The sequence below is a fragment of the Mastigoproctus giganteus genome, chromosome 6 (assembly GCF_048544385.1).
Source record: "Mastigoproctus giganteus isolate SK-2022 chromosome 6, ASM4854438v1, whole genome shotgun sequence".
NCBI lineage: Eukaryota > Metazoa > Arthropoda > Arachnida > Uropygi > Thelyphonidae > Mastigoproctus > Mastigoproctus giganteus.
The window spans coordinates 213,363,477-213,381,837 of record NC_143580.1 but is presented as its reverse complement, the minus strand read 5'-3'; the positions used below and the strand labels follow the sequence as shown (position 1 = coordinate 213,381,837).

Genomic DNA, 18,361 nt, shown 5'->3' with positions numbered 1-18,361 from the left:
ATCAAATATCAACCACCACCAAATTACTATAAACTAGCAGGTGCTATTCCGATTTCTCGATGATAACTACAGGCTTCATAATGTAATTATGCATTTACATTAAAATATGTATATTAATCACAATGCTTATAATGTTTAATTGTATTATAATGCATTAGGGATGACTACTATACACAATTACAGGGTTGTTGTTGTTTTGGGTTTTATTGGCACATCAGAAACTAGGGCTATAATGTGCCAAAACCAAGTCATATAAAAAGAACAGTTAAATTTTCGGTGACCTAACTAATTAGTTCACTCTGTTGAAATGTATGACAATAAAAATACGCGCAAGACATAGGCTTATACAAGCTAAATCATATGAAACTGCGGGGGGGGGAAAGAATTGTTGTCCCCACCACTTTTTTTTTTTCTCCAATTTTTAAAGAAATTGGATTTTATTTTTGACAGTAATCCTGCTCCACCATTTGGTTCAAGTCAAAATGGAAAAAAAAATATTTAAAAGCATTTATGTACACACAATTTTTCGATTTTTACAAACTTCCAAATTCCTCTAAAAAAATTTACTCCAGGTTGCATGCATAATGTCTAGAAATCCACTTGCAAAAGGGTTAATCTGCAAATCTCTAAATCAATGCACAAAATAAATTCATTACTTTTCAACAGAATTAAGTAAATAGTTACATGATTATCTTCATGTTTCAGCAAGAGCGAAAGTGCTTCCACACAACTTGGCAAAGAAGCATCCTGTGGTTCCATCTTTCCACAGAGCCTTGATACAACAGCCATTGCAGAATGAAGTGTGTCTTTATGAACTAAGGAACCATTATCACGAATGAATGATAAAACACAGTTTAATCCACCAGCTTCAAATACTGCTCCAGCTTCTCGAGTGCAGATTAATTCAAGAACCTAAAAACAGAAAATAGCCTATAAACATTTTGTGACTTCAAAGACCATATATTAAAATTTATCTATCTAAATGTTCATATATGTAGCATTTCTAAATTACATCACCAAAATTATAGGTATAGTTCTATAATGCCAAAACAAGTAAAAAAAAGTTCCCATAAATATGCCCAATTCTGAATACTTGTGGGGCTATGGCTGTTTGAATTTTAAAAACTGACTATGGAGTCAGTTTTGAATGGTAAAAAAATAATAATGAAATATACTTTTCTTTGCATTCCTAGTCAGAGACTTCCTGTAATCAGTCTTAGCTTGCCTAACCCCTCCCCGCTTCATGACTTGATTACAGATTAGTTTACACTTATTGTAGGTTTCTGTATCTCATGATGATTTATAAGTATCCCACATATATTTCTTCTCTGCCACTTGTTTCATCAGTTCATCCAACATCTACTTAGGACTAAGCCTTAAACAGTATCTCTTAGTTAGTATAAAAATCCTACTAGCTTCTATAATTACTTCCCTGAATGCTTCAATTCAGGAATTTGCAGTTGGTAACATCAGTTGGTTCACTGAACAGAATTTAAAAACAGAGACTATGTTGAAATGGCACATGGAAGAAAATATGCCCATAACACATAAAAGGCTTTGAAGGATTTGAAAAAGACAAATCATATGAAGAGGTTACAGATAGGATTGTAAAGGTTGCAGAGCTACTTCAATTGGAGGTTGATGCCAAAGACATGGAGGAGTTAACAGAGGAAGAAGAAGAATTATCTAACGAAGAACTTACTGACTTGTAGGCAGTGATAGTGAAAGAAGAAAATGCTGACAAAGCTCAGGATGAACCAAATGAGGAGCCGAGACATTTCATCACCAGAGAGATGGCAATGGCATTTCGTAAAATTGCATCAGCAAATGCCGAGGTTTGAGAAGATGGATCCTGACAGCGAACAATTCTTAAAAGTTTACAGAGGGGTGAATGATATATGCTTGCTTGCTTGCTTGCTACAAAGAAATCTTGCTTGCTACAAAGAAATCTACGACGAAAATAAAAAGCCACCGTCCAGTCATCCATTAATATGTTCTTTCATAATGTTCAGCGGCTGACCCCTTGTAAATCTCCACAGCCCTCAACCTCCACAGAGGCATAGTTATGAGCTGAAGACGTCGATTATGGCAACGATGCTCGAGAGGTATCGAGCATCGTTGCCATAATCTTACTGATGTTATGTCTGTCCACTCTCTTTTTTTGTAATTTTATAATTTTGAAATTTTTTTATTTAAATTGTGCGCTTTTTATAATTTTTTATAATTTTTCCTGCACATGAGATAAAAAATTGAATAAATATAATAAATAATTCTATTTACATGTTCGTCGAACATTTCTTTTTTGATTCAATCAATTCAACGAGCACAGTTGCGAATGCTGCACAAGCATAGGGGAAATTCCGACTTATATAGCATTCTGTGGAACACAACCCTTACATAAGCCGGGGAGTTCCTGTATTGCTTTCTCTCATTGCCTCTGTAATATACTAGTGTAGCAAACAGTCATTCAGTAAATACAGAAAAGCCTTGCTACTACATGAGTGACCAACCCACAATTCCAGTCAATATCTGGAAAGTTTAAATCCCCCATTATATGATATTGTAATTTTCTTTCCCCCCTCCTATTTGTCTGTATACTTGTTCAATATGCTCATAACAGTCATTTGTCCTTTAACACATTCTACTCTCATTTTCTATGCAGCCTTTGAATGTAGCACATTACCACCCTTCCCACAGCAGATGGAATTCAGTTAATGAAGTAAGGAACTTATGGGTTTTTTTGTTTTTTTTTTTCACTCTGTGGCTGAATTAGTTGGTCTCAGACAAGGACATCAAAGTTCTCCCCACCCTTCCACAAACTTGGATTTTCCATCCAGCAAAATGGGCAAACTGATCAGAGAACATAAATTTAACACACATAACATATGGGGGTAGATGAGGCAATTCTTATGCAACACTAATATTATAACAGGTTTTTTTTTGGGGGGGGGTTACACACTATTCACCTTTTTCAAATTCCACACTCGCATGTTTGAGTGACACATCTCAGATATCCCTACAATGTCTGAGAATCACTATGCCATGTGATTTAAAAAGATGTTGGCAACTTAGGATGAACTATGGATAATAAGATCAAGCTTAAATGATCCTTTGTGGGATCAGAACATACCCTGCAACTGGCTAATGCAGTAATGCATTTAGCATCTGCCTATGTTTGTTTATTTAAGTTTGGCATTAAATTTCTCCACAATCCTATACATAACAGTTGGCTATCTAAGGTCAGATGCTCTTTTGGTGGTGTGCTTTTCTTTTCCTCCATCTTCTAATTGAGCTCAATGGATGGCACCCCACACTAGCAATCCATGTGATATACGTCCTGACCATGTCTGTATCCTTATTGTGGTATATGAAAAGCTGTTTTAGGGTCTTCTTTTTGTCTGTGAACTAAGTGTTAATGTTGTATCTTCTGGCAGCATTGACTAAAGACTTGCTGATATCTGGTATGAATAACATTTTGATGTATTTTGCTTGGTTTTGTGGGCCGATGAAATACCTAGAATAATCATTCTGTGGAAATATGCTCTTGAACATAGCCAATTTTCCTGTTCTAAGTCTGATCCTTGAAAAGTCCTCAGAGCCTGAATGGACTGTGAGGACTTGCAAAGGTCCAGACTTTATAAAAAGCCAAACTCTTGCAGGTTAAGCTTTTTAGTATGGCTGCTTTTGTGTTACGTGGATGGTGGCATCTAAACTTCAATAGGATACTGGTGTCTGTGGATTTGTGGTAGACTGTAGTACATATGATGTTGTATGGGTTGTGGTGGAGCCTAACATCTAAGAAGATGTTAGATGCTCTGGGAGAGAGCCATTATTTTCACTCTAATACTCCAAAACAATAAACTTCTACATATGGACTGCACTACTGAGACAGTAGCAATATAAAATTCTAGTGAATAATTCTGTTGAGGATATTCACAACACTGATAATTTAATAGCTAATTTATATAATGAAACAGGCTACAAATACTATTTCATGGATTTTTTATTCTTTAAATAATGATTTCCACAGTAACACATGGAGGTTGCTTTAGATGTTTTATTCCCCACTAATAGATTTATTTGTCTACAAATTGTAATCATATTCAAAGATATGCCTCAAACATGTTCCCCCTTAATGCATCTCGATACATTTAAAATCTTTCATATGCAGAATAGGGAAGGTGAAAGAAGATCTATGAATATGACAAAAAAAAAAAAAAAAGAATAATGGAGGAAGAAAATCTTGAGAATTATTTAAAACAACTACTCTGTTAAAAAAAAATACATAAAATATGGAAAATTATTAAAATCAAAAAATAAAATGTTGAAATGTAGTGTATTGAACTTCAGTGTTTCTAATTTGAATCTATCTTCGAACCCTTTCAAGAAGCTCAATATCTTTTCTTAGAAGACTCCATACTTGGATACAGTATTCCAAATGCAGTCTTACAACTGCCTTATCCAATAGGATTATGACTTCCCTATCTCTATAGGATATTGTTCAATAAATTATTGGTAGGACACCATGGGCTTTTCTGGATGCACTGCTCAGAAAACTTCATATCTGCCCATATTGTAACTCCCAGATTCCTTTCTTCCTCTACTGGAAGAAAGGGATCTGGGATAATGGGTGTTATTTTGGGGTTGCTATTCCTGAAGTGTAAGACCTTGCATTTGGCTGCATAAAAACATTGCTGCCACTTTTCGGCATTCTTGAAGCCTGTTCAAGTCATCCTGAACAGTGGTCCAAGAACCAATCCTTGAAGAACCTCCACTTCTGACATTACACCATTCTGAAAAATATCCATTAATCACAACCTTCTGCCCCACAGCCACCCTGCAATCCATCTGGTAATCCCAGCATGTTCCAGCTTATACAGTAAACTCTTATGAAAGGACTGAGTCAAATGCTTTGCTAAAATCTAAATAAACTGTCAAAGTAACTGTATGTAAAGATGCACAACATGATTTTAAACAAAATCATGTTGTGCATCCTTCAGAAGAAGGTCATTTCTATCTAAATGTCCCTGGATTGCACTCTTAATCACTGCCCTCAAGATTTTCCCTACCAGTGAACCAGTCTGTAGTTACTTACTTTCAGAACCAACTTTATATACTGGTGATAGTTGGCAATTCTCCAATCCAAAGGAATCACTATGGCATACAATGATGCCCTCATAATTAACCACAATGGTTCAATGCATGCTCTGGCAATTTGCCACATTCCTCAAAATTTCTAGGTATATATATATGTATGCTAACAACTCCAGAAGTCCTTACTTTCCTTTAAACTCAAAGTTTTTTAATATACAGTCATGTAATTTTGAAATCACTAATTCCATATCTCAGCCTTACTCACACAGCCTCTCCTCACCATGAAGGGTCTTTCATCAGTAAAGATTGATGTGAAGTACCTATTCAATTCATCAGAAAGAAAAGTTTACATATAAGCAAACATTATAAATAAGAAAAATTTATATTTCTTAATGGTTAAAGACTTTCCCACAACTAGTGCAATGGTCCAATCTGATCTGTTTTCTTTTTCATATAAATGAAAAACTTCTTTAACCCATTCTTTGCTCTCTTAGTGTTTTCTCATACTCAGCCATGGTCATGAGTAACCTTTTCCATGGTACTATTACAGATCAACTTGTAGCTGCTGTAGGCTTCAATACTTTGATCACTCTATCTTTCCCTACTGATATGTATTCATCCATTGTAGCATCATCCTCATGCTATTTTTTTTTTTTTTTATGTTGTTCATGGCTTCTGTGATTATTGCTTTAAAGGTATTCCATAATTTTAATGTATTTGCCTCCCTCTGGAATCTGTACAACTGAAAGATGCCATGTAGCATCTAAAACTGTCATAGTCCCTTTTCTGAAATTAAAACCTGTGCCTTTACCTTTAACTACCGGTCAGAGGGTGCAACAACTTTTGTAATGCAATCAAGGGGAGCATTTTAATCAAGAATTTTTAAGGAAGCACGATGAGGAAGAAAGACATGTGTAATCTCATTAAGACATGAAAACTGTACAGGTGTCGTTACTTTGAGATAACTTATAAGAACACCTTTCCAGGTTGCTATACTATCAAACAGCATTTACTACCTCCTCACCCTGGTGCAGAGATGGAAAGCTTTGTGTATCTTATGTCAACACATATAAACAGCTATTACTTCCTTTTCAATGGCTCACTTTAAAATTGATTTACTGGTGAGATCTCCTCCACCCTTCCCTATTACTTCCTTTTCAATGGCTCACTTTAAAATTGATTTACTGGTGAGACCTCCTCCCCCCCCCAGCATTTGGCAGCAATATAAGGGTGAGATTCGTAAAGGCAACTGCTTTTGGTGGTGAAAGCAAAAGATAAATATAAAAATTTCTTTTCAATGTAGAAAGTTCTAAGGCTTGCCAGAAATAAAATAAAGAAGTGTTATTATTTCTTCCCAATTAGCATCACTACAAGTGATCATCCATGAAGGGGAACTCTACAAGCAAGATCTCACTGAAACCATGTGAAAACTCTACAGGTGTCATTTCTTTGCTCAGAAAACTTCATATCTGCCCATATTGTAACTCCCAGATCCCTTTCTTCCTCTACTGTTTTCAATTCAACTCCACCAAACGGGCAAGTTATTTTGGGGTTACTATTCCCGAAGTGAATAGTAACCCCAAGTGAACAGAACCTTGCATTTTGCTGCTTAAAAACATTGCTAAGTTGCAAAGGAAAACAATCAAAGTCAACAGATGCAATATGTTACAGAGAAATTATTCCCATCGCTCTTCCCCAGTGAACATAAAGATGAACCTCAGAAGGAGTGCTCCTACCTAAGAACAATTACAGCTAAAACCCATTAAAACGTGATTCCTCTTATAACACAATGAAAGCATGGCTCCCATTTTTCATCAGTTGAAATGTGTTTTTAGTTGCTGAAGATCAACATTTTGGATTCCTAGTGAACAAATGCCGATATTTTCAGTGTATTGCGAATCCACGTTTTGCATTATCCTTTGATTTCCATAAGAACAATAATAAACGACTTTTATCTTTACTTGTTGACTTGTATTGCAGAGGCACTTGCTGGTTTACAAACTGGGCTTAAATTTCTTGAAACAGAAAAGGTAGATTCCCTTTCAATTTTACAGTTAAAATGTGTTATTGAAATTGTTAAAAAGAAACAAAGAGATGCAATGAAACAGTCAACCCTTGATACAGTTTTTTTAAAATATGAACGCCTTGAAAGTAAAAACTAAAATGTGCAGAGCAGGAATTTGTTCGCTAATGTCTACTTAGTAAAGAACACAGAGTGCATTATATTTTCCTTTTTCTCCCAAATTTAAGACCATTCATTAATTTCAAAACAACCACATGGAAAAGCAGTTTTTGTGAGTACTGATTTGTTTTTGTGACAAAAGGTATGTGCTTATGTATATTTAACAACATGAATATTAGTTTTTTAAATACTTTATTGCACAGTGCATCAATAAAAGACTGAAACAATGCAATTGCATATTATTTTCTTATTATTCTTTGCGTGATTTTTCTTAGATGCAGTATTGCAATTATCGCGCAAAAAAAAAAAAAAAAAAAAAAGGCAACTAAAATTGATAGTACATATGAAGTTTGCATGGCTAGAATTTTCTAATGAGATCCCACTTATATTGCGATGTGATTCTTTGGACCCCGAGCATCGCATTATAATGGGTTTCACCAGTAAGTGTCATGCAGCAACTCCTTTCTCCCCACCATCATAATAGAAGAGCTCCCAGAACAGTTTGTCAACACATGCAAACGTTTCATTCCAAACAACTCCCTTTGTATCTGTCTAACTCTTACACAGTAATCCATCAAAGCCAACACCCCACCCCCTAGAGCCATGATGAGCTATTGTGCAATATGAAAACTGCAGATTACAACCTAGCAAAAATTGACGCCTGCAATGAACAAGGGAAAAAAATATTATCTTTGCCACAAAAATAAATTTACCTAATGCATTCAGTGGTGAAGGATAAAGATAAATAAACATTTTTATGCCAACAGTTTACAACATCATTTTGTTGCCATTTACCAGCTATAAAGTGATGTGCACTCTTCATTCCCACTTAGCTTCCCTACAGAGCAAACGCAGAAGAGAGAGAGAGATCACCTTGAAATACGAAGCCACCAAGAATTTGAAATTCACTACCACCCATGTGACTGAAAGCCAGATGTCACTGCTGCCAGCACAAAGTTTAGAACTTCATTGAAGGCACTTGGGATTTCAGCTGAACTGGCCAAAAAAATGTTTACATTTTAAATTGGTGTGTTTTAACAGTGGGAATCAGCTCAATCCCCACTAGCCTAATGGAGAATTAAGGAAATCTAAATCCTCTTTCACAGCAAAAAAAGTTTAAGATCTTGTGTCAAACCCAATAAGCTCTTTATAAAAAAGAGTTTGAACCTCACCTGGTATTTCCTGGTAACTGAAAAGTGAATGTTGCTTCTTTTTTTCATATGGATCACAGTGAATGGCCTATAATACTGATGTGTTGATAATTTCCTTAACAAATGGCTCGGCTCTAAGTTGTTGTAAATCTTCTGTGGTCTTTAAACAATGTTACCAATCGATAAATTCAGGGCAGATGTGTCACGTACAGTGAAGTGCCGATATTTCTCTCGAAATAATGACGTTGCTTTTACAATTGCATGAAATTTTGAAATATCTATTTAAGTCATGGCCTTTCCATCATGTAAGCTATATATTCTGCCACATGAATGTTGGACTTTGTGGCCAAGGTCTTATAAAGTACTGGTTGAGATATCTTAATAACATAACTCATTTCTTTAATTACTCTGAGCAATACACTGCAATTCAAGATAAGTTGTTTCAGCCAGTTTCATCTTCACAACAAGCTTATATTCATCATCCAGCAATTTGTTTTAAAGTAAAAAGCTAGAGTGCATTTTACAGCCTAGTCTAATTCTTTGGAATAATGTAATACCATCACTGTTTTCAACTAAAGGCAGAGAGAAGTTCCTGAAGAGATTTAGCTCTGAATGAAAGTTCATCCAGAGCTTCACTTTTAAATTTATTCAAAAAGTAAATAAAAAAAATAATAATAATAAAATAAAAAGTCTGCTGATTTTGTACATTTCTTGCAAAGGCTGTCAACAGCCATCAGAGAATAAGAGGACACAGCTCCTCTGTGGAGTCCACTGCTAGCTTAGCCAGTAGTGGTGCTCGTTTTTGCAGCAGTTTATTTTTTGTTCTATAAGAGCAGTCAGAGCCATCACACAACAAAGTTGATCTTGATACAGCCCACATACTTTTGGATGAAAATAAAGCTGGAACAAAATCCATCTGTTTTTCTACAAAAGTAGGAGTTCTGAGACTTTCTTTTTTAAAAATGGTTCTTTATCATCGTAACATTTCTAATATAATCTACCTCACAATATTTACATCACCAACAGATGACTTATCATTTGTCTTCACAGATAATTCCATACACTACTCCTAGGTTTTGTAATTTGTATTCTCTCTCTCACACACACAAACTGAATTAAAATGTTTTTCATATAAAACCACTTAGCAAAATCACAGCAAACAAACTTCAAATAGGTAACCTATGACAGAAATAGGCATTTACTTGGCATCGTCATGATTTGTACTGCCCACCCATGTGTACTTTGTACTTCTAAAAAAGCTCAAAATGTGTTTTCACAATCATAAATCCCTTCACTATGGCATTACTATGCCACTAATTTAATGTGTTGGTGCTTTCAATAAAGAGACAAGGTTACTCAAAATTTAAGTAACTTGCTTTGATCCCTGGATAAAAAACAAAAATTTTCCAAATTTGTAAATTTTAAAGGTGGAAGAGAAAAAAAAATCTTTTAACAGCATAATCTTTTTAAAACAAAAATGAAAAGTATAACATTCATTAGGTTTATTTCAGCCCTTGTATATTCTTTTATTGCTCTGCATTAATCATCTACCAACATCAATGTGCTACAATTAACACTTAAAAACTTAATTAGAAAATCATTAAAAAAATATTATTACAAAAAAACCTACTTTGATGCACTGTTCTGCAAGATCTTTGCTAGTTCGTGAAGATACATCAGCTACAACTAATCTATTGCACATAGCCTTGATTGCACCATCTACAGCCACAATACGGCGGGTGCATTCAGCTGACACATCTAAGTAGTACGTAATGGCACGTGCAGTAACTTCTAACACATTATCAGGGGCACACTCATCAAGAAATATTCGACAAAGTGCAGGTAAAAATGTGCGAGGTGGACAACTGCAAAGAAATAAAAATGCAATTTACACAAAGATTAAAAACCACTCTATAAAATATTTCAGAATTATACTATAACAAAAAAAAAAAAAAAACCTGAACCTCCTACTTAACCAGTAATTCTTAAGATATAAAGTTTGCATTACTTCAGTTCCATTTTTTTTTTTAATGAGATGTCCTTGTATCATATACAAAATAAAGGGTTGCCATTTATCAATACGAGCAAGTTTTATGCTGCCACAAAACATGCACAGTTCATTGTTAACCCATTGATGAGCAGGCCAATTTTATAACTGCAAGCAGACACATCCTTGTAAAAATTATGCCATTTTTTAACCTAAACAGATAAACACTAATTGGCATGACTTTATATATAAACATGCATATTTACAAAATGGAATACATTTGTGAATGAGTGAAATCTCATTCCACATTTCAAATAAAAAGTTGCACACAAACAGATAATGTTCTCTATGAATTCTGAAAACTGCAAATACATTCACAAGTTATTTACAAGAAAATCAGTGTTACACAAGCAGATTCCTGCCTTGTATGCATCTGCATGCATCCTGAATATGAAATTCAACTTTTTTTTTTAATTTTTTTTTTTTTATGGCCAAATTACTTCAATTCCAACTCAATTAATCAAGAAAATTGACTATGTGAACAGCATGTACTCTGGAGGTCAATTTTACTTTTTTTTTTTTTTCTTTTTTTGTAAGGAGTAAAAGTTGTAGTTTTCTACTGAGGTAAACCTACTACAAGCCAAAGAAAAGTATGTTTTTCTGGCTTATATTTTTTTCAGTAGTAGTGCCTCCATAGCCGAGTGGTCAGGAGCGGGAGTATAGTATAGCTCTTTGAATAGACCGGGATTCAAGCCCCTGACTGCTAAATACGGTCAATCTGCCAACCCACACTGGATCAGTGTTGCAGATTATGGTCCATTTCCCTCAACATGAATTGTTGAGGAGGCCTCCATTCTACAGTGGGTTGATAATGGCTGCAGTTTTATTACAGCACTGCTAAACAAAAAAATTCTAATCCCGGGTTCAATAACACTTCCATGTGTTGCCTTACTATGCCATTACTTGTTCCAAAAAAGAAGTTTTTGCTCTTCTTCATATGTATGCTCCACTACATATAAAGTAAATACTTTCAATTTTTTTTCAATAACACTGAACTCCTCTTGGTATTTCTCTTTAACAACCTCAGTAACTTGGTTTGCAAGTAGCTAATATTCATTCATAACATGGTGCACTGTCGAGGCAATGTCATGTCAAGGAGCTGGATATATATTCTTGCCTATAATATTCTTGTATGCTACATTCAAAATTTTCATTACTTCATATAGCATGTCCTCTCCATCTTTACTTACTACTGAATACATCATGAATTGCCAAACTGATAAAACAGTTATCTGTGAAAGATGAAAACCACCCCAAACACTTCCTCCATTTCAAATATATACGTTATTTCTAATCTCAATGATGTCCATTTTCACTTGCAATCTGCCAAACCCCATGTATTTTTTCTGACAGAATCCAAGTTATCAATTGAGTCAACTACTGCCCATGTCAGTTGTCCGAATTATTCCCTGTATGATTTCTCTCACTTCAAAGATGGTGCTTGTGCATTTGTCGGCACTGATATTCCCTGTCACACTTAGAAATTTGGAATCTCCTCTTTTCAATCTTCAATCTACTTTCAATCTTCTCTGGCTTAAAATCTCTCTACCACATTCTCTCAAATTCATCTGTTGCCTCTAACATTCTTCCAACTTCACTAACCACTTGGATCTCTTTGACTTTCTGCAGTCCATCTTTCCTAACAGTGAGATAATTTTCCTTGGTGATTTTAATGTTCACAACTCCAACTGGCTTCCGTTTTCTAGTCACACACACCCAGCTGTTTGAGATGGTGAGGCTTTTGCAACTACTAATAACCTCGCACAGATTGTTCATTTATCTATCACAATACCAGACAACCTTAACCATGCAGCCAACATACTTGATATTTTTCTCCAAAACAGCCTTTCTATGCACACGATCGAGGTGAGTGGCCCTCTAGACATCTCAGATCACAAGTTGGTGATAGTATCATCTAAAATGGAACCTTTCTCTCGTACCGAGGAATGCAAAATGGGATGATCTGTGAGATTTCTTTTCTTTGGTTGGATTACTGTTTCAATTCTTCCGTGACATTTGCTCAGATCAAGTCAATGGAATTAATTTTGTAGGGATGAAATCTTTTATTCCACAGTCCACCTTAACATCTCACCCTTAATTTAAACTTTAGTTTTCCAATAAATGCACTAAGGATGCTCAAAATAAGAATGCTGCATATTGCAACTGGCTTCAGTGTTCTTCCCAGGATCTATGGAATGGGCGCAATGCCTGGTGAATTTAACTGACCGCCCAGCTAAAATTTAAGATTCTCGTGGTACTGCTCACTGATCTTAATATCTCACCTCCAGATGCCAATATGGCTGCCGTTTAGTGCAGACGTGTTTTTCAACGCTCTGTAGAAATTTGTTTAAAAAATGTGTTTAATCAACAGTTTAAGTGCTACAATGTATTCCCACAAGAAGACTAACCTTATTGGAGTGCCTTGGTGAGAAACTTTTGCTATTCTATTGGGATTTACACCAGATACTAGAGTTATTCTCTGTTTTCCTTTGTTTGCAAGACTGTATCGTCACCATGCAGCTCGCAGATGGAAAATATAGAGAAGTGCTCCAGTATAACGCGACTGCCGCGCCAGGATCTGGCTCTTGACTGGGGAAGGACACCCATCTCCCGCTAGTGTGTACCTTGGGCTGAACAAGAGCCCCAACTTTCTTGTGACTAAGTTAACCTTAATTGCAAACTGTGTTCAGTGACCTTTCCTCCCCCCCTCTCTGCCATAAACTTTTGGGGGTGAAGTGGAACTTCTCTCTTGCGCATTTCCCAACTTTTTTGGTGTGACCATCGCCTTTAGCATCCCCAGAAATCGCTAAGGAAAGTTGCCCCATCGTTCTAGGGGAATTTCTACCTTCAGCTGTCCCCCCCATGTGTCGGTGGGGGAAGGAAAAACACAGACAGTAGTGTACCTCTCCAAATTAGCATACGGACTCGTGTGAGGCATCATTCAGTGACTCCCGAGGAGACCTGTGTAGGAAAACACTCAGCAGCTCAATAATCTGGACAACTCCAATTATCCGGAAAAAATAAATAAAATGCATGAAAACGATACAGAAGTCATTGAGATCAGCATCCTCAGCCAAACTGAAGAGAGAGACATCATCATATGTTAATGTATATATGGTGACACCTGGGCAAGTGCCCATCTTCACCCAATATCATTGTGTCAAAAAGAACCACCACTAATACACCAATAGTGCAAGTGTAGTATTGTTTGTGTAAAATAATGTTAAAAAAAAAGGCCTCATCGCCAACAGGAGGTATACACAGAAGCGTGAATGCCCCTGGTGCCCATCCCTTGGCACCTGTAGCCAAACCTGGATCAGCTCTATCAGTATAAGTACCTTCTCCACACCCATTGGATGTAGTCAATTCCAATGGGCGTCATCTTCCCCCACCTTCTAGTGGCCCAACCCAGGAGGTCCTAAAAATAAAAATTAAAAAATCAACAGCAATATTAAAAGTAGAACATCAATCAAACATCACGTAGGCAACACACAAACAAACTTGACAATAAATTTAAAAAAAAAAAAACCGAAGGGAGACAGGAAGAGGCCAAGGATCACTGATCAATTGCCAAAATAAAAAATAAACGGTACCAAAATTGACCAGGAAACCTGGAGTGCCAGTGAAATAAAGGATCAGCATGAACTCAACATTACCAAAGAGAACCGTTCCAAGGCAGACATTACTGCTGCGAACGGCCTTAGAAAATCTGATGAAGGAAAACAGCAGCAGAATAACATCCCTACTAGGGCTTGCAAGCCAGTTTAATAAAACCGGTTAAATCAGTTCCCATATTGAGTTGTTAAAACCGAAACAGAGCTTCTAAAACCGGATTTGAATATTTTCTTAGTTAGCCCTCGAATATAGTTTTTCGTTCGTTTGTTTGGATCGTTCAACTGCTTTATGTATTAAACATGTTTTTTTATTTTATTTTATTTTAAGGTACGAATCTCATGGGCAAGTGGCCCAAATCTAGGAGGGGTACCTTTTATCTTTAAAAATATCCTGTCATCAACCATCTCTTGAAGTTTCTGCGGCTACAGGTGAAGACATTTCCAACCCAACTGTGTTAAGAAGGCTCAGTTCAAGTGGTCACTACGCAAGGAAATCAGTGGTTTGTATCCCATTAACCCCTGAATGTATCAGGGCATGATGCAGGTGTACTCATTTACGACCGAGTGAGTTGCAGCGATAGCGTAAAAGAAAATGCTCAACATTTCTCCGTTCCATCTATCTTGTTCGCCAAGCAAGTTATGGAATGCGCCTTATTGATGATTACCCACTAGAAACAGATTTGCTGAATATTGCATCAAATTTAAATCATAGAAAGTTTTTTACTTCTTTATTCCTATTAAATTTGCGATCAAATGTTCTCCAAAAATCAGCTTCACCAAATTTAGCTTTTATGTAATTTTGAAAATACAATAGATTTAACTGGGGGAAAAAAAATGCAAGTAAATAAATAAAAAATTTCTTACGTGAAAATTTTGAAACTTGCCTCGTTTAGACTCTTCATTCAGTGCTTGCGGGAGTGATGCATAGTATTGTGCCTTTGTTATCTTCAATATTTTTATTTAAATTGTCAGTGATATAAATTCCTACTAATTAATATTTATTACTCTTAATATGTCTAAGATGAAATCGAATGTACGGAATTATTTTGCTTGAAAAAGCAAAGATGAAGCACAATGTTCGAAATGTCAGAAGATAATGAAGTCGTCTGGAGGATCTACATCATCTTTGATGTTGCATTTAAAGAAAATGCATCACATTGACATTAAACAAGATAACAGTGAACCTCCCATAAAAATGGTAAGAACACTAGAAAACTTTATCGTTAAAAAATCTATGCAAGAAGAGATTTCGAAATTAACTGCTTTAGATGGATTTTCTTTTAATTCAATTGCCAAGAGTGAGTTTATACAATCAAGCCTTCACCTTCAGATAAATAAATACGATAAATTACCACCAGCCTCGGTGAATGGAATTAAAAATATGGTTCTGAATTATTATAAAACTAAGAAAGAAGAGCTCATTCAGCATTTCAAAAATTCATTGGTTTTGGGTGTATGGTATTCATTGACTCTAGACGAATATACGTCTATACAAAATAAAAAGGTATATGAATATAAATGTGCATTCAAAAGACAATCACTGGTCGTTAGGTCTTATTGAGATTAATGGTTCACTTGATAGCAGAAGAGCTGAGCAAATTGTGAATGGACACTTGAAGGAATCTGGTTTGAACTTGGATGAGGATATTGTTGCCTGCACCACCGATGGAGCAGCAATGATGATTAAATTTGGCAAGCAAATTACGCCTAATCATCAACAATGTATAGCCCATTGTATACATCTGTCAGTTATAGATGTACTTTATGAAAAAGCAATCAATTATGGTGCCACAATCTCTGAGTCTCGCAAAGACAATGAAGAAAATGAAAATAATGAAGAAAGTAGTGATGATGAAGTTGAAGAAAGACAGCAAAGCATGCTTTATCAAACCGACTTTACTGATGAGGTCTTTTATTTCTTCAAACCAATGGTACAATATTGCACAAACTATTAACAAAGTCAGAAAAATTTGCAAGCTTTTTCGAAAAACGCCTACCAAAAATGACATATTACAAAATTTTGTTAAGGCAAAATTTAATGGGAAAGAATATAAACTTATATTAGATTGCAAGACTAGATGGGATAGAACATTCTATATGATTGAGGGATTTTTGAAATTGAAAAATTGCATTCCAAATGCTCTATGTGCAGTACTGTCAACTGAAGCTGTGTCTGACGATGACTGGAAAACACTTGAATTGCTATGTGAAACTTTGCGACCAGTTGAAATGATTCTGAAGGCTATAACCTCAGAAGATACAGACTTATTTAAAGCAGAGTCTTCGAAAGAATTTCTACTTGCTAAGCTTGATACAGCAGAAAACCCATTTGCTTTAAAGTTTCACCAAAGCCTTTTGCAGCGTTACAATGCAAGACAATGCAAGAAATTGCCAAACTGTGGCTTTGTTGAGGTATCTACAAAACCCCAAAAAGTTTAGGAAAGAAGATTCAGGTTCAAGAACTTTTGATTTTCCAAGTAAGCAAGTTTTGAAAAAGCATGCTGAAGAGATTTTTCAGAGATTATTTGCAAAACATTCAGAAGGAATCTTAGCGTTGAATGAAGAAACTGAAAATAAACGAACTATTCTTTTAGAAGAAAACAAAGACTCGCCTAGTTCCGATGTTGGAGATATCATGCGAGAGTATGATAGTGTAATAAAGAGATTATCTGAAAGGCCTTCAAAATATCCGAGTGAATTGGAAATCAGCAAAGAATTTAAAATTTTGGAGGCAACTAGCAGTAGAAAGTTTATAGACCACTGCTGACCATTAAACCAACAAGTGTCCAATCTGAGAGAGTGTTTTCAATCACTGGTCGAAAACACTCTCTCAGAGTGCTTTCGATCACTGGTCTCTTTAACACAAAAATAAGGTCAAGTCTATCAGGAAAAATGTTTAATATACTGTGTTTTTTAAAGGATCATTTTCAGAAAAAAGTTGAGCAATAAATAGTAAAGTAATTTCCCCAAGCTGTTTTTATTTCACATTATTTTTATTTATTTATTTATTATTATTATTATAGGGCTTATTATTTTTTTGTTTACTATACGAGAAGATAGTTTTATTCAAAGGATTTGAATACAATTTGTAATTTTGTATAATCTCAAGCTGGTTATTTTTTGGAGCATTTTAATTTTTTTAACTATAAGAGGTGATAGATTTTGTTTAAAAGATTTGATTACGATTTGTACAATCTACCCAAGATAAAATAAATACCTGTGTTATAAGCTTTTAATTATTTTCCGTAAGTCTGAGAAAATCGGTTTTAAAACTGGTAAACTTCGGTTAAACTTGGTTTTATGCAAGCCCTAATCCCTACTATGAGCAGAAATCATACACCAATGGAATAAACTTGAAGCCATCTTAATGAACACATTCGGCCAGCTACAGAAAGCAGAGGTAATATTGGAAGTATGAAATGTGGATGGAGACAAACAAATACTACAGTGCACTCCATTGTATACACAAGCGCTTAGGACACCAGCAAAGCAACTCGATAGTGGCGGGCAAAACACCCAAACCCGAAAGAAAGACCCTACCTAAGCCACCACACTTAGTGGTCCTATGACCAACAAAACCTGATGACAACCAGTCCAGTGAACAACTCAAATAATGACTAACTTAAACGAAGAATTTAAGACAGCAAGAATAAAAGCCATAAGGAAAACAAGGGATGTCGCAGTACTGATAGAAATGAAAACAAGAGAGAAAGCAGCACAAAGAATAATAGAAAATCCGAAAATACCTGAACTAGGACTAACCCCTGCTGCACCCAAAAAACAAGGCCCTTCGATCGTAACATGCAACCTGGCCAAAGACCTTACCCAAGACCAACTATCAGAGGAGCTATTCCAAAGAAATCTACAGGCCATATTTCCGGACAGGAACTAATGACGTCCAAGTATGTAACCAAGTCAAGGGACGGAAGCCACCAAAACAGGGTTGTTGAGTTCATGGCCAAGGTGTGGAGGGCTTTAAGTACCTAGAACAGAATCTATGTTAACTGGGGCAGCCACTGCTTTTGGGAGCATGGGACTTGCCCAAATATTACAGGTGCTGCAAATTTGGGCATACAACCCACGCATGCACCCAGACAATTCCCACATGTGGGCATTGTTCGGCAAAAGGTCACGCCTTCCGTGCCTACCCAAACTGCAAGAGTTTAAAGTTAGATGGCACACACTCAATCAGAGATGGTCAATGACCTATACAGATGGCCAATGGGAACATGTCCTAAAAAATAACATCACAGAAGTTAAATTCACACAGATA

At 35.8% G+C, this 18,361-nt stretch overlaps 1 protein-coding gene across 8 annotated transcripts in view; it reads right to left on the bottom strand.

The window, feature by feature from the left end:
- The window catches only part of Ufd4 (ubiquitin fusion-degradation 4-like), a 729,475-nt gene that overhangs the window by 656,862 nt on the left and 54,252 nt on the right, over positions 1 to 18,361 (bottom strand). For all 8 annotated transcript variants that reach the window (XM_090376711.1, XM_090376719.1, XM_090376714.1 and 5 more), the window contains exons 2-3: positions 10,058 to 10,292; positions 685 to 912 (exon numbers count right to left, since the gene is read on the bottom strand). In XM_090376711.1, the coding sequence (XP_090232837.1) occupies positions 685 to 912; positions 10,058 to 10,292 (463 nt within the window). The remainder of the gene's footprint in view (positions 1 to 684; positions 913 to 10,057; positions 10,293 to 18,361) is intronic.